This window comes from Stenella coeruleoalba, assembly GCF_951394435.1.
Source record: "Stenella coeruleoalba genome assembly, chromosome: 1".
Classification (NCBI taxonomy): Eukaryota; Metazoa; Chordata; class Mammalia; order Artiodactyla; family Delphinidae; genus Stenella; species Stenella coeruleoalba.
In genome coordinates this window covers 36,597,337-36,611,354 of record NC_137169.1, presented here as the reverse complement: position 1 = coordinate 36,611,354, position 14,018 = coordinate 36,597,337, and the positions used below count along the sequence as shown (strand labels likewise).

The window sequence follows — 14,018 nt, the reverse complement described above, 5'->3', positions numbered from 1 at the left end:
TGAGAACATAAATTGATAAAGCTATCTTAGGAGGGGATCGACATCACTGTCAAATTTTTTAACTTTGACTTTACAGTTCCATTTTTAAGAATTTATCTTGTTAGATAAGCTCATATATATTTATGCAGCCTTACTACCAAAAAATTGAAAACATAACAGAAAGATCTGATGACCCAGATTGGCACCAATACTTTACAGTGGCTGTTAGGCATAAGAGAGAAGGGCCAGTGATCCAACAAAGGCTCTGGAACTAGCTCTGGCCTCCTGCAGTCCTTGAGTACCTCATCTGACCTGATAGTTAAGAGAGAGAGTCCCATAGATTCTTGGCCTGGAAGAAGGTTAGCAGCTTCTTCAGAAGCCATTTTCTCAGAGCCATCCTCAACTGCTTAGCGATGATGCTGTGAGCTTTACTGTTAGCGAGCTCTGCACTGTAGCTGTAGAAAGACTGTATAGTGCTGGAGAGACATGCAGACATCAGGATTTCCCTGCTGGGCTGGTCAAATTTGAATGGTCCATAATTTGGCTGGGTATTTTTAACCAAAAAGTAGACAAAGCTCACGATCAGTAAGGATGGCTCACTCCTTTTCAGATTATTCCTAAACCTAAAACAGGATGGGATAGGGGAGTTGCTGAAGGAACTAAACCCACCAATTCTGAATTGGTGTAAGCCACATCATTTTCCTTCTCCCAGTAAGTAGAGGCCTTCTTCAGTTTTTTCTCCTTCCCTTTTTAAAGTTGTGTGCTTCCCTTGTGAGCTTTAGACTCAAACAGACCCGGGTTCAGATCTCAGCTGTGCAACTCACTGGATGTGCACCAGGTTAAGTTTTTAATTTCTTGGCCTCAGATTTTTGAAACTAGAAAAATTGAGACAATAATACCTATCTTGGGGCTTCCCTGGTGGCGCAGTGGTTGAGAGAGTCCGCCTGCCGATGCGGGGGACGCGGGTTCGTGTCCCCGTCCAGGAGGGTTCCACGTGCCGTGGGCCATAGCCTCTGGGCCTGCGCATCCGGAGCCTGTGCTCCGTGGCAGGAGAGGCCGCAGCAGTGAGAGGCCCGCGTACTGCAAAAAAAAAAAAAAAAAAACCTGTCTTGGAAGATTGTTGTGAGAATTAAATACAGTTAAATGTTTTGAGGAGTACAAATAGCTTCTGGAGCATACCAGGGGACTTAGAGCTCCATATACACACCATGCTCTTGTGCCTCTCCATGCCTTTGCACATGGCCCCTCTCTCTCTGGAATTCTTGATGACTCTGCCCAAGTGCTTTCTCTCCCTGACTCCTCCCATGATTCCCCACAGTCAAAATGAGCATTCCTTCCTCCTCTGCTCCTTTGTCAGTACCTTTATTAAAGTACATACACAAGTTATGGCTATTATTTATGAATCTACCTTCCCTACTAGACTGAGATCCTCAGGCCAAGGATTGACTTATTTCAATATGTATCCCTAGCTCTCCGAACAGGTCCTGGTTTATCGTAGATAGTGGGAAGGGGAGAGATGAGTGAATGAATTTTGGATCCATAAAGGGAACTTGGGGGCATTTCAGGGCAGAGAGTTCGGGTTCCAAGAAAGGCATTTGTGAGATAGTTGCAGTTATCATGAAATCTCTTCTGGCTTCTCTTCTAAACTTACGCTGATGAAGGAACCACATGCAACACCGATAAATGAACTGGGGAGATGTGGCCTTGGCCTGAAACCACCCTTCAACCTTTTTCTTCGCTTGAGACTAGATGCAACTCTCCTCTTCATTGCCTTTCTTCTCACATTTCAAGTGCTTTCTTCTTCTACGTGTGAGAATTGTCATTTCTAAGAGGCCTTTCCTGGGTGTCACTAGTTTACCAATAAGGTTCTTTGTTATAAGCGTCATAAACTAATAACTCTGGCTGATTTAAGCTGATAAAGAATTCATTGTAAAGGTAGGTAGCTCACAGCTCTAAGATAGTTGCAGAATCAAGCTTAGAAAATGGGTTACAGCCAAGATTTACACTCCAAATCATTCTGGTGAGGACACTGCTGCCATCCTTGCTGAACACTGGTTATCACAGCTGGCAGTGCTACTCCAGCCGCCCAGCAGGTAGACTCTCTCTGGTTCCTACTTTTTTGTGTGGTGGCCCAGCCCAAGGTTTGTGGTGGCTGCATTAACATGTCAAGCCTAGATCCTATACCCCTGCCCTAGCTGCAGGGAAGGCTGGCATTTTTAGTTCAGTTAGTAGGAGACAGACTCCACCCAGTGTCTCACCAGAGAATCTTTGAACAGGAGTGTTGGTCAGCAGCGGTGCCCCAGCTGTTGGTACTTTCTGCTGTGATCCCGTGCCAGCTGAGAGTATGAGTTTAGGTGAGAGGGCTGAGACACCAGTTTGAACTCCAGCACAGGAGGCATGGATGGCCCTGCCCTCCTAGAGTGCCACTGGCCTACAGCTATTGTTTACAGCTTTAAAATGTTCTCACGTGCATTGTCTTTATTGGATTCTCATAAAAGCCATCTAAGGTAGGGATTCATTATTGACCCATTTGTTGAAGTGGAAACTGAGACTTTGAAAAGTTGAAATTTACCCAAGGTCATAGCTAGTACATGACAAAACTGGGTCTTCAGCCTGAACTATCGACAGCCTCCAGAAAGACCAGAAGAAGAAGCCATTCCTGGCTTGCCCAGCAGAATTTGGTCGTTGATACCCTTTTTCTCCCTTTAGTCCATCTTTCTCGGACCAATAGGAAAAATATGTTTGGCCTCCATATTATGGCTCTTACTCTCCTCAGGAACATCAGGTCTTAGTTCTTTCCCCTGCTCAGCATACCACTTCACCCAAGCCTACCCTTGGCTTGCAGAGAAACTTGTTTTTCGAGCATCTGAGGCCTGTTGGTTGTTTCTTTTTTTTTTTTGCAGTACACGGGCCTCTCACTGTTGTGGCCTCTCCCGTTGCGGAGCACAGGCTCCGGACGCGCAGGCTCAGCGGCCATGGCTCACGGGCCCAGCCGCTCCGCGGCATGTGGGATCTTCCCGGACCGGGGCACGAACCCATGTCCCCTGCATCGGCAGGCGGACTCGCAACCACTGTGCCACCAGGGAAGCCCCTGTTGGTTGTTTCTTAAAAATAAGATTCAGAACACCGGGCTTTTCTCTGATTCCATGGAAGGTCTTGGAAGGGATCCCCAGAGCTTCAAAAGCAGCCGCTCAGCTGGTCTGTGGGGCTGCTTTCTTATCCCATCCCCTCCCCTGTCTCCTCATTGCATTTCTCTCCCCTGCTTTGTTCTCTCCTATTTGGGTTTATGGCCCCACACCATGTTTCTTCCACCTCCTTCTTGCTTCTTTGTCTTTGTAAATTATCTCCTGCTCAGCAAAAAGTAGAAACAACCCCTAGTGCTTTTCTTCTTTCAGTCCCTCCTGGAGCCAGGAGCTGCTTCCTTTTGTTGTTTTTACTGGCATATTTGAATGAGTGAACTCCATTTGCCACTGCCCTAGGGTGTCCCTCCTTTCTTATTTGCTGGAACCTGGAAGCTCACAGTTTCTGCTTGTTCTTCTCCCCACTTCCAGCAAAGTATTGGTGCTCCTTTCTTTTACTTTGCAAGGACCCCTCTTCATTCTGTGTGCAGAATGCATGAATGTCAACGGAATGCCAGTATTGAGGCACATCTCCCATCAGGGAGCATAGGGATGTGCCAGCCAAACCCCTAGGATGTCACGGGCTGCGGCGTCTCCTGGGCTTTCTAGCTCTAACTACATGCCCTCTCCTTAACAGTCCTGAAGGAGAGATGGCCAGGGAAGTCATCTGGACTTTAAACTGGAGAACCCCAACATTTCTTGCCCTGTCCTCTATGCTAGAGAGACCAATGCGTCCAGCACAGTAGTCAGTGCCTTCCTGCCACAGGTACTCCTGGCCAGTCACCTGTTCCCACTATCACTTATCTTTTTTTTTTAAATATTTATTTACTTATTTATTTTGACTGTGCCGGGTCTTAGTTGCTGCACACGGGATCTTCGCTGCGGCATGCGGGATCTTTAGTTGCAGCATGCAGGCTCATAGTTGCCACATGTGAGCTTCTTAGTTGCAGCATGCGGACTTCTTAGTTGCGGCATGCAAACTCTTAGTTGTGGCATGCATGCGGGATCTAGTTCCGTGACCAGGGATCAAACCCAGGCCCCCCGCATTGGGAGCGTGGAGTCTTACCCACTGGACCACCAGGGAAGTCCCCACTATCACTTTTCTTTGAGGCTGAGCCACATTGAGAATGCAAATTCCAAACCATCAGTGCAGCAGTCAAGACCTGTTAACTATGGATGACCCAGACAAACATCAGCTCAGGTCCTCACCAGCAAAGAGTCAGGAGATGGCAAAGTCCCCAGTCAGTCTTCCTCCCATGGAGGGATTTCAGGAAAAAACATTCATCCTCAGAAGCAATGCCTTCCCCTCTCCAAATCCCAGTCATTTGCATGCCACAGAGTCACCACATCCATAGCAGTCTTCTACACCAAAAATGGGACTATCGTAACCCAGCATAGGCCCCTCTGCCCGTTTTTAGCACTACCAGGAGAACAAGGCATTTTCTAACAATTCTGCTTTTACTCACCCCACCCAGCATGCTCAGTTAATGAGATTATCTCTGGCAAAAATCCTGGCAACCAAGTTTGACCTCCTGCTCAAGCCAACTGAAAAACCACAGCCAACAAAGTCAAAACCTGGGAAACTAATTGGACATTTCATCTGAGTCTTTTATTACTGTCAGTGAGAGAACTTGGATCTCTTCCCTGGTCCCGCAGTGATCAGTTCTTTGGCTGTGAAAGTAGACCTGATGGGTACATAGATCAAGCCTGGCTAGCAGGAGTCCTCCCCAGCTTCCCAACAGTGCAGCTTTTCATATGTGACTTGTCATTCCCTTCTACCTCACTGGTTTTTTCCCAACTTACTTTCCTCCCTTGTACTCTTCCCTTTAGGATCTTTCCCGACCTGATTCCAGCCCAGAACTTTTCCAGTGTGTTTATTGGAGCCTCCTTCCAGCCCTGGCCAAGCGGAACTAGTACTGCTTGTTTTTCCCCTTCAGGTTTCCTCCACCTTACTGAATCTCCATAAAAATACATCTTCCCCCAAAATGCCAGATACAGTCTTCCTCCCCTGAGTCCCAGTGATGGTGCAGGTATTTATTCGGAGCCTAGCAGAGCAGAAAAAGGTGTTGTTTGCCTCAGCCTAACCCCTCATTAACCCCTCTGGTCTGGAGCACTGAGGACCAAGAAGTGTTAATGAAACTGGCACTGTCTTCAGAACATTCCAGTGTCCCTGGAAACTAGGAAGAGACTGGGTGAAGGAAGAGCAGATGTCAGAGTCTGGTTATGAGATGATGTGGCTAACTGATGGCTACAGAGGGATAAAGGGCAAAGAGGAGCTTTTGGAGGTGCCCTGGGAAGCTAGCCAGGGAAGCGTTTCCTTTGTTCTTTTCTGGTCAGTCTTACCTCAAGGTAGAGCCTGATTGACAGTCACACTCCAGGACCAGCCCCAGCCCTAGGGAATTTAGCAGCCTGAGCAGTGTCTGGGCCTCCCTCCCATTCCTCTCACTGAAGGAAGCAGATTGCTATAAAGTATAAAGAGAACACCTCCTAGGGCAGGAGTACACAGGCCAGACCCAGCCACGTCCTGTAACTTCCGTTTAATACTTATCAAGCCTCTTTACATCAATTATCTTATTGAATCCCCACAACTTCGTGAGGAAACTAAAGCCCAAAGACATGAAATAATTTGCTCAAAGTCTAATTACCAATAGAATTCAAATCTCTATGGCTCAGAGCTCTCCTATTCTGCACTGTCACCTTTTCTTCTCACATGAGATTGCCTCTGTCAAATACAATGCTGAAACAAGAAACCCTGTGAAAGGCCTAGACCTTGGTTTCTCTTCCTACTGGAGAACATTAGAGAAATAGGCCCGAAGATGCTCTAGACCCACTAGGACCTTTGCTGTAACGCACCGGATGTGTCAGTTATATTCTCTTTGACAAAGGGATTGGAGGCCTTCTCCTCCATACATGCTCCTTTTCCCACTTCTCTACCCTCACATAACCCCCAGAACACACCCACCTTCAACAAACAATTACTGCCTATCTTCCAGGCTTAGGAGTGTAAAGATGAGTAAGATTTGCCTCTTGCTGTCCAGCTGCTCACAGTCTATTATAGAGACTCAGATGAGTAAAGAAATAAGTGCAGGGGCTTCCCTGGTGGCACAGTGGTTGAGAGTCCGCCTGCCAATGCAGGGGACGTGGGTTCGTGCCCCGGTCCGGGAGGATCCCACATGCTGCGGAGCGGCTGGGCCCGTGAGCCATGGCCGCTGGGCCTGCGTGTCCGGAGCCTGTGCTTCGCAACGGGAGAGACCACAACAGTGAGAGGCCCACGTACCGCAAAAAAAAAAAAGAAGAAAAAGAAATAAGTGCAGTAAAATTTCACAGGTATGATGGTAGAAGACTGTCAGGGTTAATTATGGACAGAAGAGAGAAATTGGTCAGTTCCTGGCACAAGGATCAGGAACACCGTCTCAAAGGAGAGAATTTAGGCTAAATCTTAAAACTGTTGGCTATTTACCAAATATACAAAAGGGAAGAACCTCTCGAGCAAAGGAGAACCATGTAAACAGGCACCTGACGGCAAAAAACAATCTGATATGTTGGGAATTGAAAATCATTTGGAAAATCTAGAATATAGTGTGTAAGGGAGATATAGCAAGAAACAAAACTGGAAAGGTGGATAGAACAGAGGACATGTCTGAAATCTCAAAGTCTCCACAGCTTCAGTCAGAAACCCCCTTTCTACTGACAGAGCGGAAGTAGGCTCCAGGCTGTGGGCAGTATGAGCAGAACAAAACATCTCTTTACTATCAAACTTGGTCCTATCGTTAACGATCTTCATTTTGCTGCACCAAACCCTTCTGAGGCTGAAGCAGAGCCTCAGGAAAGTCAGAGTTTCTGCCTCACCTATCAGGGTCACTCTCAAGCCCCCATGTGTGGCAAGAAAGGTGTTGGACCTTTAGAAGCCAAGCTAACCCAGAAGGAATCCATTTTCAGCCAGGTGGTCAGCCTTTTCTGTCTGAGCCAATAGAACACTGAAAGCTCTCCTTCGTCCTACGTCTGCTCCATACGTCCAGGGAACAAGCAGACAGCATGCTCCTGGTTTCCCCTACCCCTTCCAGACCATTGGTTCACTGCCTCCTTTCTATAGCTCTTACTCCTTGAAAGCTAACCCTCTTCTTAGCTTTCACCCCATCGTTGGTAAGCTCCCAGGGCACTCCCCTAAATATATTAAGGGTTCACAGTCTTCCCCTTTCCTCCCTCTCTTTTTCCAAACATCTTGGACAACTTAAACATGTTCATCGCTGAACCATCCAGCCCCTCAGCTTCACCATTCCCTGACCTTCTCCACCAACCTTCACTCCCCTGCAACTTTAGCTCTCCACTTACATAACCATACCCTATCCCTGTCATTACCCCAAACCTCTGAAATCTTTCATGTGCCAGTAGCTGTGCTAGACACTGGGGCGTGATCATAAATCCACTGCCCCTGCCCTCAAGATTCTTACAGTGAAGTAGAGATAGAGATACACATCAGGTAGAGTGTTTTCAGAGAGCAGGAAATGGACGGTTCGGAAGGGAAGGCATCACATAGTGGAGGTGCTTGATTAGGGCATTTAGGGTGAGTAGGGAGGGAAAGAAAGGCATTCTAGGCAGAGGGAACAGCATGTACTAAGGTCTAGAGCTGTAAAATAACATGGCTTCTAGGTACAAATGGACAGTGATGGAAGATAAAGCTGAGAGGTAGGCAAAGGTCAGGTCACAGAGGGCCTTACGAGTTTGGACTTTATAAAAATAATACTGACCACTATTTGTCAAACACTCAATGATTCTTTAACTCATTGAATCCTCACAATAACCCTGTCGAGTATGGAGTATTATTTACATGTGACATATGAGGCATCTCCCTTTCTCCTTTGAATATCTCCATCATTTAACTATTTAGTCTCTTTTCTTCTCACTATTTTCCTCCATTCCCTATCCTCTGATCACACCACAGTTTTTCACAGGCCTCTTTCTTACATCTTTATGTCTTTGCTCACGTTGTTCTAACAGCCTGGAATGCCTTCCCCTTGATATACTGCCTAAAAAAACTCTATCATTCTTTATGACTCAGTTCCAGTCCCCCTCCTATGTGAAGTCTCCTGAAAGCCAGGTGTATAGAGAGTCAGTCCCCGCCTCCTGTGTGGGAAGATGCTGTCTCTTCCAAAGTCCTTTCGACAAGTTGTATTCCCAAGAGCTTCTAAAGAGCAGAGCCACGTAGGAGAGGCATGAATGTTTATGAACACAGAATTAGAAGTAATCGGGTTTGAAATGACATATTTTGCTGCCATTTCTTAAACAATCTTTTCTTTTTCTTTTATAGCCAAACGAGTGAATGAGGTGATCGTGGGGAATGACCAGCTCATGGAGATCTGAGTTCTGAGCAAGTCAGATTCCTTCCTCTTGGCCCCCAGAACTACAGATGTTGGCTGGCCCACCTGTTTGACTCTGTATTTATTTCCCAATAAAAGAAGGGCTCCCAAAGCCATGCTGGAGACTTAGGGAGTAGTCCCAAGCTCCACATCAAATGGGCTCCAGAGATACACAGTGTGTGTTCATGTTGTAGAAACCATCTGGAGCTGGCGTGTGGAACAGTGGCCTAGCTCTCGTACACCGAGGGTATCAGGCAGGGGCAGCAGCTGTCCAGTGGTGAAGTTCCTACGAGGGCTACTTTCTGACTGGCTGGCCCAGCGTCGTCCTTAAAAGCATCTCCCACCTGAAAGGACCTGAGGGTACTTCAGTCCCTGACCCTAATCAGGCTTTCTAGGCCCATAGGCCTAGCTGCTGTCATTGCGACCTCTGCATATGATGTTCCCTCTACAGCTGTCAATTTGGGCAGCCTGGCCCCTGAACCTCAGTCCAGGACTTACTGCTGTGCTCCCATACCTACCACACAGATTGCTGGCCCCTGACACCACGCCACCGCAAGCCTCACCTTCTAACCCCTGCCATTTACTTCCTATCCTTCCAGCCTCGGGTCAGTTTCTCCAGCTCAACTATTACACCTTGGAGACCCTAGAGCAATCAGGAGGCAGCCCCTGCCTAACCAACAAGCCTATCCCCACAGGTTTTAGTGGAAGAAAGAGCAATAAAAGAAAGCCATGGTTTGAGAGAAGCCAGACCCCTTCTCACCTCCTCTTAGTGAGGTCTGCCCAACGTGGTAAGGAAGAGCCAGCAACCTATATCGTTGGAAATTCTTTCTGAGTCTTCTCCAACTGCGCTCCTTTATACCCTAGTTACACAGACTCTCCTGCTTCAGATCATTGAGAAGTGACATTTCAGTACTCACAGCTCTTCTGGATCCCTGTGCACCTTGCCTTCACCACCCCCGCTCCCAAACACACACACTCTGCTCTTGCCTCTCCCTACATTGCTTTTACAGCCTGCAGGTGTTTGGTGGAAGATGAAAGTGGTTCCTGGGGTGAGATTTCACCTCCTAGAATTATCAAAGGAAACGTTTCTCTTGATGTGCTCACAGTGGGTGGCTGTAATTATAAAGAATGATTTGAAATACTGGCTTCTACATTGCTTCAAAAATCTGAAGTCTCTCAAGTTCATTTGGGTGATCTTGCCTGAATCTTAGTTGCTTTTATTGAACTTGTCAGAGACTGGATGAGCATTCCTACCCTGGGGGATCTCCACCTCCGCCAGCCTTCTTGGTTGCTCTAGAGCTCCACATTCCTCCCACTGGTCAGGACAAGGTTCCTGAAAGTTTGTCCTAATCAGACAGGAGTTGAAATGGCCCAGCAGAGTGGTTGAAACTGATAGGACTGCAGGGGAGGTGGGAATAAAGAGCTGTGGTAGTGCCCAAGATGATCCCCTTTGGAGGTGATATTCAATTTGTGGGGCTCCGATGATGCTAGAGACAGTTCTGGCCTCGATGGAAGAAGACCTGCCCTGTGGAATGTTGTTTGGCTTTGGCCAAATCACTGTCTCTCTCTGTCCCTAAGTTTCTACATCTGCAAAATGGAAAAGTTGGACTGGGTGACTTTCAAGTGACTTTCTCAGGTTTTGTCCCCTCTCAGAGCTTTCTGACCCTTGGGGTCCAGGTGGCCCAAGAGGCCAGAAGACTGCTCCTTGACCGCAGAAAGGGGATAGAGGTGGGTGGATTTGGAGGTAGGGTGGAGTAGGGGAAGAGAAGGGATTGATTAAACTGTCCCAGAGCCTTCCCATACCCCTTTCTGATCTTCCCCACTGAGCTCGTGGAACCCCTGACAGTAAAGTAGAGGAAAAGCCTCTCCTCTACCTTCCCTTGCACAAGCCCACGAGCAGCTCCTGCTCCAAGGAAAGGAGGGAGCTGGAGAAAACACAGGGTGGGCTTCCCTGGTGGTGCAGTGGTTAAGAGTCCGCCTGCCAGTGCAGGGCACACGGGTTCGTGCCCTGGTCTGGGAAGATCCCACATGCCGTGGAGCAACTAAGCCCACGAGCCACAACTACTGAGCCCACGTGCCACAATTGCTGAAACCCACGTGCCTAGCGCCCATGCTCCACAACAAAGAGAAGCCACCACAGTGAGAAGCCCGTGCACCACAATGAAGAGTGGCCCCCACTCGCTGCAACTAGAGAAAGCCGGCGCGCAGCAACGAAGACCCAATGCAGCCAAAAATAAATAAATAAATAAGAGTTTACAAAAGAAAGAAGACAAGGTAAAAGTCCCCCAGGGGAAGACCTTGCTGAGTTTGAGTCCCAGCTGGGAGCAGCCCCCAGCTCAGGACACTGCTGTTACTGTCTCCAACAATTCCAGAACGGGCTGAGTGCCCAAGGTGCTTTGATTTCTCTTCTCTTTGCTCTGTTTGTCTGCCAGAAGGCAGGGACAGCTTTTGTTTCCTTTTGGCAGCATCTACAGAGGTTTGAAATGTAGTGAGCAACTGCATGTCTACTGGCCAGCTACCTCTCCATGGGACAGAAGCCAGAAGAGCCAGGCAGGCAAAAGAATTGATAGACTCTGCCCTGCCTCTCTCTCCCAGTGATGCTGCATGTGGGAAGTGGAGGAGAGGGGGAAGGGGGCCTTTAATGCCAAATCAAGGAGGACTCTGGGGAGGTGTTGAGGGTTTGGGGTTTTGGGAGCTTGCCAGATCAGACACAGTTTGATGGCTACTGGTGCAAGAACCCCTCCCCCAGTAACCCATCTCCCCTACCTGCCAGCAAGAGCTCCCTGAGCCTGTAAGGGGATTGACCGCCAAGACTGCCCTCCAAGCTATTTCCAAGGCGAGATGCTGAACTTCCCAGTTCTTCACCACGTTACTTTTGCTAGCCCACTCCCATCTGCAGTGGAAAGCGTCAGGGAAAACTCTAGCTGGATCCCAAGAGTGATCTAGGGGTCTACACAGCCTAGTTTAGAAGCTGTTCCTATTTCCAGAGAATTGCAAAGAGTAGACTTTTTTTAATCCACAGGCATCCCTACCCCTAAGAAGGTACATAAGCCAGGTCTTGGTATGCTGCTTTTTAAATAGTTAAATGTGTCTGAGGAAGGGGGAGAGGGGTGTGGGGAAGGACCACCCAGACAGAAGGTCTAGAAAGCTCAGCTCTGATGGAGCTGACAGGGAGATAAAGAGTCTGAGCAGGAGAACACATTCTACTAGGGGTCAGGATGACCTGTCTTCAGCCTGAGCCATCTGCCACCACCCAGAAGGCTTGCATCAGGGGCTCTTCTGCCATGGATAAATGGGGAAATTCTGCCTTGATTCTTATCCTCTCTCCTTCCCTCACCATCAAGGTAAAAGGCCATTTTCTGATCTCTGGTTGCAGCCTCTAGCACTAGAGACTTGACAGGTGCTACTGGAATAAATCTGCCTAGAGGGAAGGGGCATACATTCCCAGGCTTGGCCCCTAAACATAATGGGTGGTAGTAGGGAGCTGCTAGGGCATCTGCTTCCCTCCTCCACATCTCAGTGTCATTGACTTTGCCTGGCCCAGGTAACAGAAGCCAGCCCAAAGCATGGTGAGTGAGCAGCTTGGGGAATACCAGGGAAAGAAGGCCTGCCCTGGCTCCTCCCTCATGGACCCTACCCTGATGTGTGTGTGTGTGTGTGTGTGTGTGTGGTGGTTTGCTTCACTTTTCCTGGCACTGTTCCTCAGCTATATATATTATCTCATTTAATCCTTAGGGCAATGTCAGAGATTATGTGACTTGCCCAAGATCTCATAGCCAGTAAATGAAAGATCCAGACCTTGAACCATGTCTTCTCCTTTTATTTATTTATTTATTTTGCGGTATGTGGGCCTCTCACTGTTGTGGCCTCTCCCATTGCAGAGCACAGGCTCCGGACGCGCAGGCTCAGCAGCCATGGCTCACGGGCCTAGGCGCTCCGCGGCATGTGGGATCTTCCCAGACCGGGGCACGAACCCGTGTCCCCTATATCAGCAGGCGGATGCTCAACCACTGCACCACCAGGGAAGCCCCGTCTTTTCCTTTTAGATTCTGTCACCCTCCCACCTCTCCCATCCAGATGTTCTCACTTCTGGAAACCTCCCTGAGTATTCCAGCTCACAGTGGTTTCCCATGTGGTCTCTGTGCTCCCTCTTAGGCTGTGAACTTCTAAAAATCAGGTACTCTGCAGCCCCAGAGCTTAGCAAAGTGGTGGCTCCGTAAGAGACCTTAAGGAATATTTGTCTCAATCAGTAGTGAGATTTACTCCTTGGCGATAATGAATGATTGCTTTTCTCTTTTTGTTATTCCTTGGAGAATTTCTCTGGTTTGGGCCCAAGACACATACCAAGGTCCAGTGGAAGTGACTGTGAACCAGGCTATTCCACAGTTGAAGCAGGCTGTTTATAGAGAGAAAAGAGCAGCTTCTTCCCTCCCTGTTCCCTGGGGTCTGTGGCTTTAGCTCACCCTGGCTGAGCTCAGCTGTACTTAGGAACTCAACTTTGTTGGGGAGAAGAAAGGTCACTTTGGAGCTCAGAGCAGTCAGAGGGCACTAGGCCCTGGGTTAGAATTGTTGGAACTGCAGACCAGTTTCTCCCACCCTGGTGTTTGGACTTTACAAGGCAAGAAGTTTTCTCAGCAGGCAGGCCCTGCCCTGAAAGCATCCACAGAAGTGCCAGACTTTACCACAGTTGTTAGCAATGGTGGGCCTGCTGTGGAAACAGTCCCAAGGCCCAGGTGATTAGCAATCTATTTCTCCATGGACCTTATGTCTGCAAATCTAGCGAGAAGGAAGGAGGCCTCAAGAACTACTTACAGCAAAGCCTCTCTACCTCCAGTCCTGATGACACCCAGCCATACTCATCTTTTGCTATAGCCGCAAGAGCAATCTGGGGGCCCACACAACCTAGTTTAGAGGCTATTTCTATTTCCAGAGAATTGCTGAGGGTACACTTTCTTTATCCACAACAGGACCCTCTTCTCTATGACAGGGAGGAACAAAGTGCTATGCACATATGCTGCTTTTACTGTGTAGTCACTACTTAGCCAACACCATCACATATGTGTTAGTTCCTCCAAGGCATTTTGCTGGATGAATGTACCAATGGAAGTGGCAAACCTGCTAGGTGTTCACCCACTTGGCCTAAAGTTCCCCTTTCCCCAGAACTGAGGAGAGATCTCCAGGGAGATGATGTTAATTGACACAACTTTTCAAAAAGCAGTTTGGCAATGTGTAGCAGGAGCCATAAAAATGTTCATACTTTTTGACCAAACACCCCGACTTCTGGGAATCTGTCCTAAGGACATTCTCCAAATGATTGATACAAAGACTATGTAGTAACATGAAATGTTTGTGATGTAATCATAAACAAGTCTGGAAGAATTGACCAAGAAATTGGCCAGAGATAATAGTAGTTGTGTTAGAGTAATGAGTTTACTGGAGATTCTTTTTCTCTTTCCCAGACTTTACATGCTAGTATATTGATTTTACCCTCCTCTGCCACTCAGGGTTAATCAGTCAGGAACCTGCAGAAACAGACTCACAGGCCAGACAGTTGATGAAAGTT

At 48.0% G+C, this 14,018-nt stretch overlaps 1 protein-coding gene across 2 annotated transcripts in view; it reads left to right on the top strand.

Annotated features, from left to right (window-relative positions):
- Nucleotides 1-11,006, top strand: part of EIF2B3 (eukaryotic translation initiation factor 2B subunit gamma) — a 151,472-nt gene extending 140,466 nt beyond the window's left edge. For both annotated transcript variants that reach the window (XM_079903860.1, XM_079903861.1), the window contains one exon: nt 8,407-11,006. In XM_079903860.1, coding sequence (XP_079759986.1) covers nt 8,407-8,459 — 53 coding nt within the window. In that variant the 3' untranslated portion in view covers nt 8,460-11,006. The remainder of the gene's footprint in view (nt 1-8,406) is intronic.
- Nucleotides 11,007-14,018: the final 3,012 nt, after the last annotated feature.